The 18,397-nt window shown below is 44.1% G+C and overlaps 1 protein-coding gene across 2 annotated transcripts in view; it reads right to left on the minus strand.

The window, feature by feature from the left end:
* Positions 1–18,047, minus strand: part of LOC137521782 (cornifelin homolog) — a 54,667-nt gene extending 36,620 nt beyond the window's left edge. Inside the window, exon 1 of one of the 2 annotated variants that reach the window (XM_068241509.1) lies at positions 17,939–18,047. In XM_068241509.1, coding sequence (XP_068097610.1) covers positions 17,939–17,953 — 15 coding nt within the window. In that variant the 5' untranslated portion in view covers positions 17,954–18,047. Of the gene's footprint in view, positions 1–16,923; positions 16,984–17,938 lie in introns of those variants that run through there. The other variant, XM_068241510.1, reaches the window with a different exon arrangement.
* Between the last annotated feature and the right edge of the window lie 350 nt (positions 18,048–18,397).

The following is an 18,397-nucleotide window of genomic DNA, read 5'->3' on the forward strand; positions in this document are numbered from 1 at the left end:
GCTGCACCAGCTATACTCCAAGAACAGAGATCAGAACCATTTCCTGTCGACCACCATAGGGACAGGACAATGGCAAACAGGCAAGACAAGACAGAACAGGCAATACAGATAATACAATCCTAACAGCACTAGGGAAATCTGCCTAGCGCAGATTTAGGAATTACTCTAAGCTGATGTTCAAACAGAGAGCAAGGCTGACACCCCACCAGGAGTGTTACATAGGACGAAATCCTTATGAACAGCGAAGCATTGTGGGAAAGACATAGTACTTATAGTACACGCCTCCAATGAATGTGGCCAGGCAATTTGCATGACAACATATGCAAATTCCTCTGCAAGCACAAGCTGCAAAACTGACAGAAGCTCTTCTTTCCAGAGTCCTGCAGCATGCAAACCTACACAATGGTCAAAAGGCTGGCTGCCTGCACAGGCAGCTGAGCAAATCATCACATAAAGTTATTGGAAATAATGGAAGAGAGGAACGCTGACAGGTGAACATCACTCTGGTCCGTAGGGGAAAAAAACCTCAGTGGTAAACTGGTTAAAGTATACCTGAAGGGAAAAAACACCTCAATTTGGGTACTTACCCCGGGAGAGGGAAGCTTATAGATCCTCCCTCCTCCTTCCCGCAAGTCGACAAAGCTTGCCTGGACTGTGCAGGCATAGAAGTGTGGGCCTACGCACTAGCGGTTTCCACTGGGCCGAGTGGAGGCTCTGTGCTACTACGCAGTGTGAGTGAGCTCCATGGAACTTCAAGGGTCCCAGCATTGGAACGGAGGGATGGAGGCTTCCCTCTCCCAAGGTAAGTATATAAATGTTTCACTTCATTATCTTGCACGTTAGCTTTAACTATTTCCGTATCAGCAGTCTCTGCCACCTTAAAGTGGACCTGAACCTGCACAGGACAGAAAAAAAGCCTAGAGAAATGCACCCTGTATGTATTTAGAAAATTTATTCTGTTTAATACCCCCTCGTTTGTGTCTAATCACAAGTTGTAATTTGATCTCTTCCTGTGTCACATGACTGCCTATGGCAGAGATGGCAGATAAGCTCATTGAAAGCATTGGCTGTTATCAATATGTCTGCTTCCATGAATCAGGAAGTAGAAACAGTGCAGATTTATTTTAGGGTTTGTATCAGGTGTAACAAAGAGATATTTATTGTTTAAAGGTAATTATGTTGTTGGGTATCTTTTAGAGCAGCGAGGACATTATGAGATCAGGTCCGCTTTAAGGACCAGAGACTGCTGGTGCGGTAAAATGCCACCTCCCAACAAATCGCCCCAATAATCCGCCATTCCCACCGGTCTGTCTCCACCACAGGTCACTCTCTCTGCCGTTCCTATGACGGCACAGCCCTCTCTTTGCCGTCCCTATGACGGCACAGCCCTCTCTCTGCCGTTCCTATGACGGCACAGCCCTCTCTCTGCTTTCCCTATGACGGCACAGCCCTCCCTCTGCTTTCCCTATGACGGCACAGCCCTCTCTCTGCTTTCCCTATGACGGCACAGCCCTCTCTCTGCCGTCCCAATGACGGCACAGCCCTCTCTCTGCTGTCCCTGTGACGGCACAGCCCTCTCTCTGCCGTCCCTATGACGGCACAGCCCTCTCTCTGCCGTCCCTATGACGGCACAGCCCTCTCTCTGCTTTCCCTATGACGGCACAGCCCTCTCTCTGCCGTCCCTATGACGGCACAGCCCTCTCTCTGCCGTCCCTATGTCGGCACAGCCCTCTCTCTGCTGTCCCTATGACGGCACAGCCCTCTCTCTGCTGTCCCTATGACAGCACAGCCCTCTCTCTGCCGTCCCTATGACAGCAGCGGTCAGGAGCCTCTTTCATTGGTTCCTCTTATACCATTCGCAGACCGACGCAGTTGAAATCTCCGTCCTGCATGTGGCAGTGCAGATCTGACAGGACGTAGATTTCAATCATCCTGCTGCACAGTCGCGCCGCTTCCGCTGTTTTCTCCCTGCTGCAATACACTTGCCCTGCCGTCTCTATGGCTCCTGACCGGCTCACACAGCTCTGCCGTCATAGAGACAGCAGGGCGAATGTATTGCGGCAGGGAGAAAACTGTGTGATCGGCAGGAGCGACGTGACCGTGCAGCGGGATGATTGAAATCTATGTTTTGTCAGATCCGCACTGCCACATGCAGGACAGAGATTTCAACTGCGTCGGTCTGCGGATGGTTTAAGAGGAACTACATTGAAAATGACATATAAAATTGCTTATTGTTTACACTATTCATTTATAGATTATTTAGTCAGTGTTTGCCAATTGTAAAATCTTTCCTTTCCCTGGTTTACATTCTGAAATGTCTCATTGGTGGTGACATCTGTAGTTCTGCCAGGTGATCTGTACGGAATGTTCATTACTGAGAGTTTTATGCACAGAGTGAGATATTGCTTGCTTGGCAGTTGGAAATTCCCACAAAGAGGTTCAGAGATACCAAACTTTCAGGACCATGGTTATGACATCATTTTGTGGGAGGGGTTTCACCATAATATCAGCCATACAGATCACACTGATGATCTATTCGAGAGAAGGTAAAGATTTCTCATGGGAAAGGGGGTATCAGCTACTGATTGGGATGAAGTTCAATCCTTGTAAAGTTCCACTTTAAAGGATACCCGAAGTGACATGTGACATGATGAGATATACATGTGTATGTGCAGCGCCTAGCACACTAATAACTATGCTGTTTTCTTTTTTTCTTTCTCTGCCTGAAAGTTAAATATCAGGTATGTAAGTGGCTGACTCAGTCCTGACTCAGACAGGAAGTGACTACAGTGCGAACCTCACTGATAAGAAATTCCAACTATAAAACACTTTCCTAGCAGAAAATGGCTTCTGAGAGCAGGAAAGAGATAAAAAAAGATCAAGAGTTCATAGCTTTTAGCTCTGGCATACTTCAATGAATGCATCATTGAGCAAAAACAATAAAACAGTTAAAACTTAAAAATAGATTTAAACATAAAATGAAAAACTGTGGAATATCTTAAAAAGTCATTTTTAGGAGAAGGAAGATAGATACAATCATTTATTTATTTTCGCTTCGGGTGTCCTTTAAATTGAAGCAATACTCTGTCTACAGTTTGGTGCACAGAACATCTACAAATGCCAACACTAAGCTGGAAGCAAATTCTAATTACAGTATAAAAAGTGGTGAAATGTATGGAATTGAGGATTATTTTTTTTCTCAATGTTTGTTGAATTTCACTTTAAGGAAATTAGATGCGCAGTTAGTTAAGTTACTGTAAATGCAATTAACTACTTATAATTCAGAGAATAGATGGTCAGAACATTCTTTCTTACATCATTTTTTCCAAGAAGAATTTTCAACTTAAAGCATGAATATTGATTTGTGAAAGCGGTGTGGAGTGTGCAGCAATCATCTGCCTGTATAGCTGCTAATCTTGCTGCTATACTACAAGTGGGTTGGCAGATCCATGTCATTTTTTGGGTGCCTCATACTATAATCAATAAGGGAAAGAGGCGCCCTGATTTGAATAAAAGCTTTTAAAACCAGTTGAAAAAGGAAAAAGAAAAATGAGGTATCTTACCTCAACGACGAAATCTCTGTAAACTTACAAAAGATTTTTATTTGAGCAAATCGTTTTAACCACTTTACCCCCGCGCGTACGTATTTCTCCGCCCCTTTTTCCATCCTTTAAAAACCAGGGACGGAGAAACACGTACTTTCCGCGTTCCCGACGCTGCCCGCGCTCCCGCTCGTAAACACGCCGCCCGCCGCTAGTAAAACCGCCGCCGCCCGCTCGCCCAGAGATCAATGAACGGGAAAATCCATTCCCGTTCGTTGATCTAAGCCCCGCAATGATCAGCTGCTCTCCTATGGGCAGCGCGATCATTGTGAGAAAAAACTCACGTGTCCAGCCTCCTTATTCTTCCTCCAAGCTTCCGGAAGGAAGCTTGGAGGTCGCATTAAAACAAAAAGTTACTGTGGCCATCTTGTGGCCAAATAGTAAACTACACCCTACACATTTTTCACATACAAATAAATGACTTTTACACATAAAATTAACTCATTACCTCCCACACTCCCCATTTTTTTTTTTTGTAATTAAAAAAAAATTAAAAAATTTACAATTAAAAAAAATACATAAATAGTTACCTTAGGGACTGAACTTTTTAAATATTTATGTCAAGAGGGTATAACACTGTTACTTTATAAACTATGGGCTTGTAATCAGGGATGGACGCAAAACTGAAAAAAATGCACCTTTATTTCCAAATAAAATATTGGCGCCAAACATTGTGATAGGGACATAATTTAAATGGTTTTATAACCGGGACAAAAGGGCAAATACGTTTCATGGGTTTTAATTACAGTAGCATGCATTATTTTAAAACTATAATGGCTGAAAACTGAAAAATAATTATTTTTTTCCCCACATTTTTCCTATTTTCCCATTAAAACACATTTAGAAAAAAATAATTCTTGGCATAATGTCCCACCTAAAGAAAGCCTAATTGGTGGCGAAAAAAACAAGATATAGTTCATTTCATTGCGATAAGTAATAATAAAGTTATAGACGAATGAATGGAAGGAGCGCTGAAAGGTGAAAATTGCTCTGGTGCTCAGGGGGTAAAACCCCTCAGTGGTGAAGTGGTTAAAAGCTTTTATTCAAATCAGGCCGCCTCTTTCACTTATTGTGCATAGTTATAGTACATGTTTGTCCGAGGGGTGGTGACAGAACACCCGTTGTTTTACCACGGTTGATGTTTTTTCGTCTAAGAGAGCGACCGCAACCAGGTCCGTCCAGGACCACCCCGAGTGGATTTATGGTCTCCACCTGCTTCCTGTGGTCGGTTGCCCCTAGCAACCCTCCTTTGTGAGTAGCCATTTCAATCAATTGATTTCTCCACACACCTATTATTGACATACTGCACTATCGGGCTCCCTTTTTTGTCTCCTGTGTTTCTTTCCATAGGGTGCCAAGGCACCCCAAGCACGCTCGTACTATAATATTCCCGGTTATAGCAGTAAGAGCAAATCCAAAGAGGGAAAAAAAATATATAAGATAATGAATTGTATGTGTAGTATAGATAATGAATAGAACATTAGTACATTGGTAGCAAAGAAAATAATTTAATATTTATATTTTTCAGTTATATAGCTGTTTTCTTTTACAACACTGCATCATTCTGTCATATTTGCAGTTTACAAACCACAGTGCAGAGCTAATGACCTTTTGAACTTTCCTGCAGTAAAACCTTATTTCAAGCTGTCTATCACTGGTTCTTTGATGTTTAAGTGCTTCAGAAAACAGGACTGTGTTGGACTGGAGTGAATAGCTCAGTGAAGATCTTTTGCATAGGTAAAAGTTTCTGAACTCTTTCTGTACCGGAAAACAATAAGCTTGCTGGGTATCCTGTAAATCTGAGTGTTTCAAGTGCAGTGTTCTCCCCCAAAAATTTTTTCCAGCCGGGCGGCATGAAAACATAGCCAGGTGGGGCGAGATGAGAGAATGGAAGGCCTGAGCTTTTCTGCACAACTCTGATTACAACAGAGGAGGAGGTGAGCTGATGACAGCCGGGTGCTCACCAAAATTAGCCGAGTGGAGCGCCCGGCTAAAAGAGCCTGGGGACAACACTGAAGTCATATTGCATAGAACCACATTAATCCATGACATGCACTGGTGAGGACCAACCAATCCGAAACAGTCTGTATGCATGTTGGATTACTGCGGCTCTGCATAATTGACAAGCTGACACATTGTTACATTCCAGCGGTTCTGAAGGTGTGGTTTGCTTTCAAGGACAACAAAGGATGATTTGCATATTCAGCTGTGATGCATTATGGGAGACATCATATGCTCACTTTCACCTGATTGATTGGAAATACCTCCTGTTTTAAGGCAAACTTTTGTTTTGGAAAACAATATGAGACTTTATTTGCTACTAATGTTCTATTTCTTAGCTGTACTACTTGGTGTGATTTGCCTTCTTAAAACTGAAGGTACTTGCGATAATTCAACTTTAAGGCCTCTTTCACATTGGGACGTTGCGTTTGATGCAACATTAAAGTCGCACAATGTGCCCCTAACGCAGCGCATGTAGGTTATGAAATTGGACGTTATTTTGCACTGCGTCATGTGTCTCTTGGTGCGCCGTTTTCATCGCATACTGATGGAACGAAAACGGCGCATGTAATATATATATTATTATTATTATTTTGTATTTATATCGCGCCGACATATTACGCAGCGCTGTACAGTGTATATATATATATATATATATCTTGTCAGTAACTGTCCCTCAAAGGAGCTCACAATCTAATCCCTACCATAGCCATATGTCTATATTATGTAGTGTAAGTACTGTAGTCTAGGGCCAATTTTTTTTTTTAGGGGGAGCCAATTAACTTATCCGTATGTTTTTGGAATGTGGGAGGAAACCGGAGTGCCCGGAGGAAACCCACGCAGACACGGAGAGAACATACAAACTCTTTGCAGATAGTGCCCTGGCTGGGATTCGAACCAGGGACCCAGCGCTGCAAGGCGAGAGAGCTAACCACTACGCCACCGTGCTGCCCACATAAAAACAAAATATTACTGAGCATGTGCAACACACATAACGCAGCAAGTGTATTGCTAAACGCACAGCATGCAGCACTATCTAAGAATGCTACACGTTACACACTAACGCAGCATGTGCACTGTGAATGTCGCACAGACTTTGTATTGCTGTGCGATAGTCTGCGTTTAAGTATTTTATAACGTGCAACTTTAACATCGCACTGTGAAAGAGCCCTAAGTGAACATCTGTGGTTACCCACAATGCACCGCTACTGAATATGCTAATTATCTCATTATGCCGCTGTAGCCAGGCTAGCGTACAGAACAGCTGGTGTATAGCACACCTATAGCTTTCATTTTTACACAGCCACAGCAGCCCCCCTGCAGACAGCCTGTTTTGGACTTTTGGGCCTCCTCAGTGCATGGCAAGAATTGACATGGCTCGATGGGAGGGCTGTACTACACATACAATTCACTATCTCATAAGTTTATTTAAGTATATAGAACTTCTAGTTGTTGTTTGCGTGATGCTTGTAGCAGCAACTCCATTGGATAATATAAAACGGCCTCATCGGCTAAGGCATGTGTGCAAGACTAACCTATTGTCTCTGACTGGCTGCTTGCAATCATGTGACTTGTGTAGGCTAAAAGAGGAAGCAGACGCGATCACATGATGGCAACCAGAAGCTCCTCATCTTTGCTCTTCAGCTTTGTCAACCATTTCCAACCCAGTACATTCTTACTTTAATATTTTTGTGGTTTTTAATATTTTTGTGGACCTGAACCCTTGCACGGGACAGAAGGAAAACAGGGAGAAATGCACCCTGGATGTATTTAGAGAGTTTAGCCCTTTCTAATTCCCCTGTGACTAATTGCCACTGTAATGTGATCTCTCAGCTGGCTGCCACAGCAGAGCAGCTAATTTGTAAACACAGGATGTTAACCCTATGTCTGCTTCCATGAAAGCAGGAAGTAGACACACTGCAGATTTATTGTAGGATTTGTATCAGCTGTAACAAAGAAATGCTTTTCTGTAAAGGTTATTTTGCTGTTGCTTAACTTTCAGAGCAGAGAGGAAGCTCGGAAGTTCAGGTCCGCTTTTAGCTACTAAAACAATTGAAAGCTGAACTAAAAAAAATGACAGTGCTGAAAGATTCTTATCAGGCCAACATTCCAGGGCTTTGTAACAGGTGATAATGTTGTTTCCCCTCATAGAGCAGTCACCCATTTCTGTGAGATCATGTTTCTATTAGGAGAAGCAGGAAAGCTGCAGAATACACGGCATTATGTCATTGGACAGGTTTATTATCGCCAGTGAAAGACATAACACAGATCAACTCAATGAAAGACACTATAGCAGTAGTGACACTCACTTCCTGCGGCTGAAGCAATGATGTGCACGGCAGCATATTGCTCGTTGCCATACATGACTTCCCGTCAAAAATCCGTGTATGTTTTGCAATTGTGCAAAAATGGGTTTGCAGCGCAACTGGTGAGCACGTCCGCAGCCACGGCCGCGCAGCCGCACTTCTATTCGTCTAGTTAGAGGAACGCCAGCCTAAACAAACATACTGTCGTTAAGGCCACATACAGACATCAGACCATAGTCTTTGGAAAATGAAAGATCACAGACCAATCTTACCACCCTTCATGTAGTATGAGAGCCATACTCTACACAGTCTTTTCTATGGAGCTGAACTCCACATCAGGAAAAAATCTTTGCAAGATGCTGCACACACAGATGCTGTACAGACACAAAAGATCAGTATCTGCAAAAGATCTGTTCCTGCCAAAAATCCATTCCTGCAAATTGCAATGATAGTCTATGAGATCTGCAGATCATCATACACACATGATTTAACTGACATTCATCTGCAGATCAGATCCACCAGGATGGATTTTCAGATCTGCAGATCTGCAGATGAATGTCAGTTAAATCGTGTGTATGATGATCTGCAGATCTCATAGACTATGAATGCATTTTGCAGGAATGGATTTTTGGCAGGAACAGATCTTTTGCAGATACTGATCTTTTGTGTCTGTACAGCATCTGTGTGTGCAGCATCTTGCAAAGATTTTTTCCTGATGTGGAGTTCAGCTCCATAGAAAAGACTGTGTAGAGTATGGCTCTCATACTACATGAAGGGTGGTAAGATTGGTCTGTGATCTTTCAGTTTCCAAAGACTATGGTCTGATGTCTGTATGTGGCCTAAGTTAGGGTCTGATCTGCAGATTATCTGCAGATGATTGCCTGTTAAACAAGGTGTGTATGATGATCTGCAGATCTCATAGACTATGAATGCATTTTGCAGGAACAGATCTTTTGCAGATGCTGATCTTTTGAATGTGTACAGCATCTTTGTGTGCAGCATCTTGCAAAGATTTTATCTGATGGGGAGTGCAGCTCCATAGAATAGACTGTGTAGGTATGGCTCTCATACTACATGGAATGGGGTAAAATTGGTCTGTGATCTTGCCTTTTCCAAAGACTTTCATCTCAAGTGTGTATGCAGCATTACATTAGTTATATTAATTAAAATAGATAGGTAATATAATCTCTTACCCACACTGTTTTAAAAGAACAGGCAAATGTTTGATTTCATGAGGGCAGCCATCTTTTTTGGTTGAAAGGAGGTGACAGGGAGCATGAGACACAGTTCCAACTGTCCTGTGTCCTGAGCACCTCTCCCAGTTGCTAGGCAACGTGAACAACAACATAGGAAATCCCATCATGCTCTGCGCAGCATCAGGGGAAAAAAGCCCGGGCTTTTTTTCTTTGATGGGTGGAGCTTAGTTAAAAATGCAGCTAAGAATGAGGCTTTGGTAAGAAAAACAAAGTTGTGATGCTGTGACACTGTTAAAGAAACACCAAGCCTTTTCAGTTCTGCTGAGTAGATTTTTAGTCCGGAGGTTCACTTTAATAGTTAGACAACTAATAACACCGATGATGGCGGCGGGGAACAGCGCATCGGAAGAGGACGGCGCGGCACATTCCAGCTGCAGGGGGCTGATAGAAGCCCCAGGTAAGTGTCAGTTTTTGTTTTTTAAAACGTCAACAGAACCCCTTTAAAGAATGATTTGTCCTGAGAAGGTAAGAAATAACGCTTCTCACATACACAGCATCTAGTAGTATCATATCATCGAGGGAGCCTCCACCAGTGTTTTTCAGCATAGTCTATACCATACTCTGGTGGCTGAATAGTGTAATGGTTAAGGGCTCTGCCTCTGACACAGGCAACCTGGGTTCAAATCTTGGCTCTGCCTGTTCCGTAAGCCAGCACCTATTTCAGTAAGGAGTTTCGGGCAAGTCTCCTTAACACTGCTACTGCCTACTGAGTGCGCTCTAGTGGCTGCCTCGCAAGCGCTTTAGAGTCCGACAGGAGAAAGGCGCTATACAAATACTGCAATTATTATTATTACCCCATAGGGTATTTTTAGTCACGAGGACCTTTAGTTCTCTAGTCCTCACAACTAATCCAGGAGAGCAACTGACCAGCATTTGCGCCAACAGACCTCAGACATTGAGTAGGGATGGTTATATTCCCGCAGGCTGACGGTGGTTGCACGTTTTGCAACCCACCCTTGAGAGTATAAAACTTCTACACGTGAGCTTACATCACTTTGTCTAACGATATTGCACCATTGGCTCCTGGTCTCTCTCTCATTCACAGAGAATTGGTGGGTAACCATCAAGGATCGAAACTTTTTCTAGGATTATGACAGAATCTGGATTGCTGGGACAACTGTGTAAAGGATTTCACGGTCTCCTTTGCTCCCTGTTTGGGACCCCCAGCTCTGTGCCTCATTAACAATGGTATGCCTGCTGGAAGCAATTTAGCTCCTTAGGTATCCATGGTACAGGAATTCCAGAAACCCTCACAATATCCTGAGTCCCGTTCTTCCACCAATCATAGAACTTGACGAAAACCAGCTCATTCTAGCCCAGCTCCAATCTGAGCTTTTATCACAACAATCTTTGCAAGGAAGTGCAGAAGCTAAATGAGAGGGAGAGGTCCAAAATAACAAAAACCATTAGAATGCTAAAAATCAGCCTCCAGTAAGAAACGGTCATAAGGGCGCCACAATAAAAGCAAAGTCTTGTCTTTCAAGAATGGGAAGTATTCTGTTTATTGGGCCGGAAGGAGCGAGTAAACAAGCAAGACTGTAGAGTAGTAAAATATGCCGGGATGCCTCACAGTCTGGATGTAAAAGGTCTTTTAACGTGTTACGGTATTGCAGAATACAAAAGCCCTTCAATAAACACAGTGCAAAGTACATTACCTTCTTAATCCGATCCGATCTTAAAAAAACAACTTTGTACTGTATATATAACGCTGTTGGTGCAATATAGTCAAAGTACAACAGAATTACCCAGCTAAACCTCAACCACTGATAACTGGGATCCTGTATCAAATCCAGCCTACCTCCATTTTTTAAGCACAACCTCAAAAATGCAAACGCAACCTAACATTTTTTGGTGTCTTTTTGAGTGTTTGCGATTATTATTATTAAGTATTTATATAGCGCCAACATCTTCCGCAGTGCTGTACAGTATATATATATATATATATATATATATATATATATATATATATATATATATATATATTATCTTATCACTAACTGTCCCTCTAGGAGCTCACAATCTAATCCCTACCATTGTAATATGTCTATATCATGTAGTGAATGTATTGTAGTCTAGGGCCAATTTAGGGGGAAGCCAATTAACTTATCTGTATGTTTTTGGGATGTGGGAGAAAACCAGAGTGCCCGGAGGAAACCCACACAGACACAGGGAGAACATACAAACTCCTTGCAGATAGTGCCCTGGCTGGAATTCGAACCAGGGACCCAGCGATGCAAGGCGAGAGCGCTAACCACTGCGCCACCATGCTGCCCCGATTCTGAGAGAGGTGCTCCCAGGAGCACTTGCAATCTTGGAACCAGGAGAGCCGTGGTGGTAGATAGTTGAGGGGGAGAGGCTAATTACTTTAGAGGGTGATAGGAGAGGGGGAAATTAAATAATTTGAAAAACAATTTAGGCGGAAAAATAGACTATTGTAAGTGAGGAGGCCATTAGTGATGACAATTAGTGATGACCTCACATTTTATCTCGGATCCACTTTACCTAATGACTGTGTATGTTAAGCCCAGCAAAATTAGCCAAGACAATTTCTAACAGCGATCAGGATGATAAAGATAAACAGTATAAAGGGAAAGTTCTGGACAGGACACCTGATTAATGATGTGGTTCCAAGCTGCCAAACAGCTTGCTTCCTCTTCTCTTTGAATTCAGCTGTTGGGCAGGTCAATCAAGTGTGACCATGTGATGACCAAAGTAGGAATAACAGATGCCAGGCTACATTTCCCAGCATTACAGGAGAAACAGTAAAAGGTGGTGACTAACTGTAAGGCTGGTTTCACACCACGACATTGCGTTTTAGGGGACGTCATGGTCGCATAACGTGCCCCAAACGCAACGCCTGGTGCTCTCTAATGTGGACGTCAGAGTGAGCCGCGTTGTGCAGCTCACTCTGGCGTCCGTGATGCCGTGATGCATACTCTTGGACGCATGCGGCATCACGTGGTCCCGCCCGGCCAATCGCCGCACAGAGCGGCCGCTCCAGGAAGTAAACACTGCACGTCACTGAGTGCAGTGAATATTAATTAGCGATGTGCTTGGCCGCTCTCCGCTCCTCCCCAACATTACAAGTATTACAACATTGCAAGCAGTCTAACGCGGTTCTGCCGCCTATAAAGTACTGCATGCAGTACGTTCGGTTATGACGCAGCGTTATTGAGTAACGCAACATGGGCACTGTGAACAGCCCATTGATTTTTCATTGCTGTGCGGTGGGGTGCGTTACAGGCTGCTCTAACGTGCGCCTGTAACGTCCCACTGTGAAACCAGCCTAAGACCTCAGACTGGCAACAGGAAGCAAAGGCAGCAAAGGTGTGAAGTTTGTATGGAAAGCATAGATAGGTACACGCTCAGGGCTGCATTTAAAGGGGTTCTGTGGAGACTATTCAAAACAAAAAGCTGACACTTACTTGGGGCTTCTATCAGCCCCCTGCAGCTGTAATGTCCCGCGCCCTCCTCCTACGATTCTCCATTCCCCGCCGCCGGCCCGGTCTAATTATTCATCTAAATAGATGAATAGAGCTCGCTCCTGTGTGCGTCCTCAAGGGCTTACTGCGCAGGTGCAGTACAAAGTTTTCTTGTACCGCGCAGTAAGCTACCAATGACGAGAGTGAGCTCGCAGTTCTAATTCAGGAAGAATTAGACCGGGACCGGCTAAGGAGAATCGTAGGACGGCGCGAAACATGACAGCTGCAGGGGACCGATAGAAGCCCCAGGTAAGTGTCAAGTTTTTTTTTTTACTAGGCTCCACAGACCTCCTTTAAGTCATGTGAGCCTAAAAGGACACAGGTTTGTCACTGTTGAGGGAGCATAGAGAGCTGGATGGGTGGGTTGGACAGGCAATTGAATGAGTTCTCCTCCTAAGGCCTTGTTCACACTAGGGGCTCGATTCACAAAGCTGTGATAAATCCTATCACAGCCGTGATAAGCTTATCACGCGGGTTAGCGGGCGTAATAGTAAAGGTTTGCGCGCATTAACTTTCCCGTTCACGCGCTAAAATTCTGGGTTAGCGTGTGAACTGGGAAAGTTAATGCGCGCAAACTTTTTACTATTACGCGCGCAAACCTTATAGCATTTATCACAGCTTTGTGAATCGAGCCCTAGGGACGTTGCTGTACGCTTTTCACAGCGCATTGCTAGGTACAACTTTTTTCCATTGGTTCTAATGTACCATGTTCACATCTGTGCGCTCTGTTACTGTCCGTTTGAGAAACGTGGTGTTGCAGGCATTTCTGTGTGTTGCAGCGGTGAAGCGCACAGCAATGCAAGTGAATGGGTGCTCTTTTTAGCGCATAGAAGCCCATAGCAATGTGTTTTGGAGATGCATTTTTTTTTACTCACAATTAAAAAAAAAAAAAAAAAAACATTTTCAGATGAAAACAACTGCTACATCAAATCAGCAAAACGCATGCTAAACAAAAACGCGTTAAAGCTCGTGTAAAATACATGGGTCCACTTAAAAAAGCACACCGCAATGCAATGAAATGCACATGCGTTTACATACGTTTCTGAACGCATCCAATGTGAGCGAGGCCTTATAGCGCAAAAACAAAGCAATATCCTGAACTTGCCTACAACCGGTGCAGGGCAACACCTAGAAAAGGCTGTAGAGGTGTATTTCTCCTTTTCCAGCCCAGTATAAAGGTTACTCCACTTCTGGCTGTTACTGGGCCATGCCTCTCTCCCAAAGGGAAGAAGAGCTGGAAGGTGGTTTGATGGCAGGGCATCCCTTCTCTAATCCCAACACAACTCTCCTGGGCACCATCCCTCCCAAGCTGCAACCCTCAATGCCACGCCCCTTCTCACTAGCCCCACTGGATGCTGGGAAGTAGATAAGGTTCTGCTCTCAAATTAACAGCACTCAAAGGAAATTCTTCAGAATTATTAGCTTGAATGGAAGTCTTCTCCCTGGGAGTCGGAGTCCTCCCTACCCCCTCAAGATCAAGAGTAATGTGAATTGTGCAATACGTGGAGTTATATTTTGAGTTTGACTTTTGACGTTCTACACAAAATAGACACATTTACATGGGATATATAAAAATAAAAAATACATGTACATCATGCTAAATAAAATGTTTGCAGCGTGAATATTAAACGCTGCTGCCCAGAAATTTGGTACCTCTATGCTGTTATAACCACTTGCTGTGTTAAATCCGTGAAGAAAAACCTTTGAAATTCATGACACACAAAACAGCAGCTTTCTCTGGAGAAGGCATTTCACAAGTATCCCACCCTGTACAATAACAATCTGCATACTAACCTAATCTAGGAGACTCCTCTGCATCCTAAATGCATCTGGATGATAACCGCTAAGTGCATTGGGATCAATTCCAGCACGGTATCTAAGTGGTAACCCCTTTGGCCTCACAGGGACTCTTTTTGTGTGTATTGTAGCTGCTGTGTTCCTGTTTCTGCATGGACTTTTTTCCTACCACAAGACTAATTGGCTTTCTTCTAAATTGGATCTAACCTGGACGTTAGACTGCTAACAGAGATGACTGATGATGAATATTGATTTTCTTCTATGGCACTGTGCACAGAAATAACATATGGTATATTGAACTGCGAACAACACTGAGAGGCTAAGCAGGCGAACAACACTGAGAAAGGCTAGGCAGGCAAAAGGTGCCCATACACTCGTCAGATTGGCAGCAGATAGATAAGAAATGCATCTGATGATCTATCTGATGCGTTTTTATAACATTTTTTACCAGGATAGAATTCCAATAGATTTCAGTTTGAAATCTATTGAAATTCGATCTGATGGCATTTTTTTGCCATCAGATTTCCATTAAGGCCAATGCAAACTGATAAGCAATCTCATCAGATCGACCTAAATTTTCCACCCTGCCAGTTCGATAGAAATCCATCGAAATCGATCGAAATCGGCCATCGATCGGTCGATTGGCCAGAAAATCGGCTGAGTGTACGGGCCCCTTAACAACACAGAGAGGCTGGGCAGGCATACAACACTGAGAGGCGGGGCAGGCAAACGACTCTGAGAGGCTGGGCAGGCAAACGACACTGAGAGGCTGGGCAGGCAAACGACACTGAGAGGCTGGGCAGGCAAACGACACTGAGAGGCTGGGCAGGCAAACGACACTGAGAGGCTGGGCAGGCAAACGACACTGAGAGGCTGGGCAGGCAAACAACACTGAGAGGCTGGGCATGGAAACAACACTGAGAGGCTGGGCAGGCAAACAACAGAGAGGCTGGGCAGGCATACAACACAGAGAGGCTGGGCAGGCAAACAACACTGAGAGGCTAGGCAGGCAAACAACACTGAGAGGCTAGGCAGGCAAACAACACTGAGAGGCTGGGCAGGCAAACAACACTGAGAGGCTGGGCAAGCAAACAACACTGAGAGGCTGGGCAGGCAAACAACACTGAGAGGCTGGGCAGGCAAACAGCACTGAGAGGCTGGGCAGGGAAACAGCACTGAGAGGCTGGGCAGGCAAACAGCACTGAGAGGCTGGGCAGGCAAACAGCACTGAGAGGCTGGGCAGGCAAACAGCACTGAGAGGCTGGGCAGGGAAACAACACAGAGAGGCTGGGCAGGGAAACAACACTGAGAGGCTGGGAAGGCAAACAGCACTGAGAGGCTGGGCAGGGAAACAGCACTGAGAGGCTGGGCAGGGAAACAGCACTGAGAGGCTGGGCAGGCAAACAGCACTGAGAGGCTGGGCAGGCAAACAACACTTAGAGGCTGGGCAGGCAAACAACACTGAGAGGCTAGGCAAGCAAACAGCACTGAGAGGCTAGGCAAGCAAACAGCACTGAGAGGCTAGGCAAGCAAACAACACTGAGAGGCTGGGCAGGCAAACAACACTGAGAGGCTAGGCAAGCAAACAACACTGAGAGGCTGGGCAGGCAAACAACACTGAGAGGCTGGGCAGGCAAACAACACTGAGAGGCTGGGCAGGCGAACAGCACTGAGAGGCTAGGCAAGAAAACAAACGAGGGTAAAAGTGCCCACAAATTACTCAATTTTGCTGAACAATCAACCAATGAATTCAATAATTTTATTGGATCAAGGGAGAATCAATTATGTTCCATTCTACTCGATCGATGGAAATTAGCCAATATCTGGTCAAATCAACCAATTTACTGATCGGGCAGGATGGAAAGCATGGGTCGATCGTAGAGAAATTGGCTACATAATTTTTTGGTTTAACAGCATGGAGGCAAAACAAAGTTCAGACTGATTAGTGAAGGAGAATCGCATAGGATTCTGCTTGCAGTGTGTGGGCCACTAGTCAATCGACTTTCCATCAACCACACTGTAGTTGATCGCCCCATTAAAGGCGATCGCTTAATCACTCAATGGGAAATGAGTAACATATGTCTAAAAACACTTACCAAACACACTATAAGACACACCCCTAGTCACACCCCCTGCCACACCCCTGGTCACTGATACCAGAAAGAAGTCAGATGCAAAAGATGCAGTTTTACAATTCAGACCACACTGGTCCTATCATTAGTTCTCCTTCGATTCAACATTTAATATGTCGATTCAACATTTAATATGAAGAAATATATCAATTTAAATGATAGAAATAACATTTAGCACATTTCTCAATAGAAAAATACATCTATTTACACAGATCTGTACATCAGTCCTGAAAGAGGGACACAAGAAGGAGAAAGAGGGATTTAGTTAACAAAGAGGGACTGTCCCACTGAAAAAGAGACAGTCAAAGGGGTTCTGTGGAGTGTTGGAAAAAAAAAATGACACTAACCTGTGGCTTTTATTAGCCCCCTGTAGCTGTCATGTTCCACGCCATCCTCCTATGATCACCCGTTCCCCACCACCGGTCCAATGATTCCTCTAATGAGACTGCGCGTGCCCGCTCCCAGCGACGCAGGCGGGAGCGCGCAGTATTCCCCTTGTTAGACGAATAATTGACCAGTGCTGCCAGCGGGGAACGAGTGATCGTAGGAGTACAGCGTGGGACATGACAGCTAGAGGGGGCTGATAGAAGCCCCAGGTAAGTGTCAGTTTTTGTTTTTTTCAACACACAGAACCCCTTTAAGAGCTATGAATACAGATCATACAGATGCATGGGAGCTATAACTAAAGGTCATACAGAAGCAGCCCACTCTGTACACATGGATGAGGTAGAAGAGTTCATAACAAAAAATAGGGTTGAAGGGAAAAAAAAAGTGCAACACCATATAAATATGCAAAATGAATAATAAATAAGCCAGAATAGATGAGCAGCAATTTGTAGAAAAGCACCTATACAAGTAGGAGGACAGTGTGGTACAAATAAGCATCATGGCTATGCCTGGCCACACCCATCCCTGAGGGGGAAACAGGCATCCCCCACATACTGTGCGCTTGTTTGTGCAAAGCTGGTCGGCTGCTGGACTGCTTTTCATTAAATCTGTGCCAAGTTCCCTCCATCTTCAATATTTTGAGCATGCTTTCCTACAAATACATTACAGCAAATGCTTTTCCTCAGATATCCAGAAACTAATAGATGCTCCATTGGTGTAATTCTGTTATAGGATCTCTGTTATAATAGCAGCATTTCCACCCCTCGTGTGACATTTTTCTGGATCAAACTTTTAGAACCAAAACACCACCTCATGGAAGATGACTAAAAAATACAAAAACAAACACCCTCAGAGCCCCACCAACTGAGTGAAATCTGTACTAAATCATTTGTAAATCCTTCCAAATGTTCAATAAAGCATCCCAGTCCGGAAAGTGCATTCATTTGTGCATGAGAGGAAAGCAGCATGGCTTACCTGAGGAGCAGACATGTCACAGAGGGATGCTGTAGCAGAATAGTAATGGCATGTAACACACACAGCTTATTTAAGTGGAAGCCCTCCCCCACCACTGCCTCAATAATGCCCTCCCCTGCAGCCTTCTCTATAGTCTCAGACCGGGATAGTATCTTTTACATGCATGTCCCCTCCCCACCACATTTCTCTGCACCCTTCCTTGGAGCATGTTAGCTTTTTTTTCCCTTTCTTTATTACTCTCTTCTAATGAAAAATGGTGGGAAACCTGTTTTGCTGCTTTTCTTGAGCAATGGGACTGGCTTTTTACCATTCGATTACGTCATAGAGGTTGACCGACGATAGAGGATAACTTTTGCATTGTTTGAGGAAGGTGTGGGTCAGGGTTAAAGACAGTAAATTGATCCAGGAACCTATTTTTGTCAAATTTGTCTATCTTTTCTTAGGTTAACTAGTGACCTA

Source organism: Hyperolius riggenbachi, chromosome 6, assembly GCF_040937935.1.
Source record: "Hyperolius riggenbachi isolate aHypRig1 chromosome 6, aHypRig1.pri, whole genome shotgun sequence".
Taxonomy (NCBI): domain Eukaryota; kingdom Metazoa; phylum Chordata; class Amphibia; order Anura; family Hyperoliidae; genus Hyperolius; species Hyperolius riggenbachi.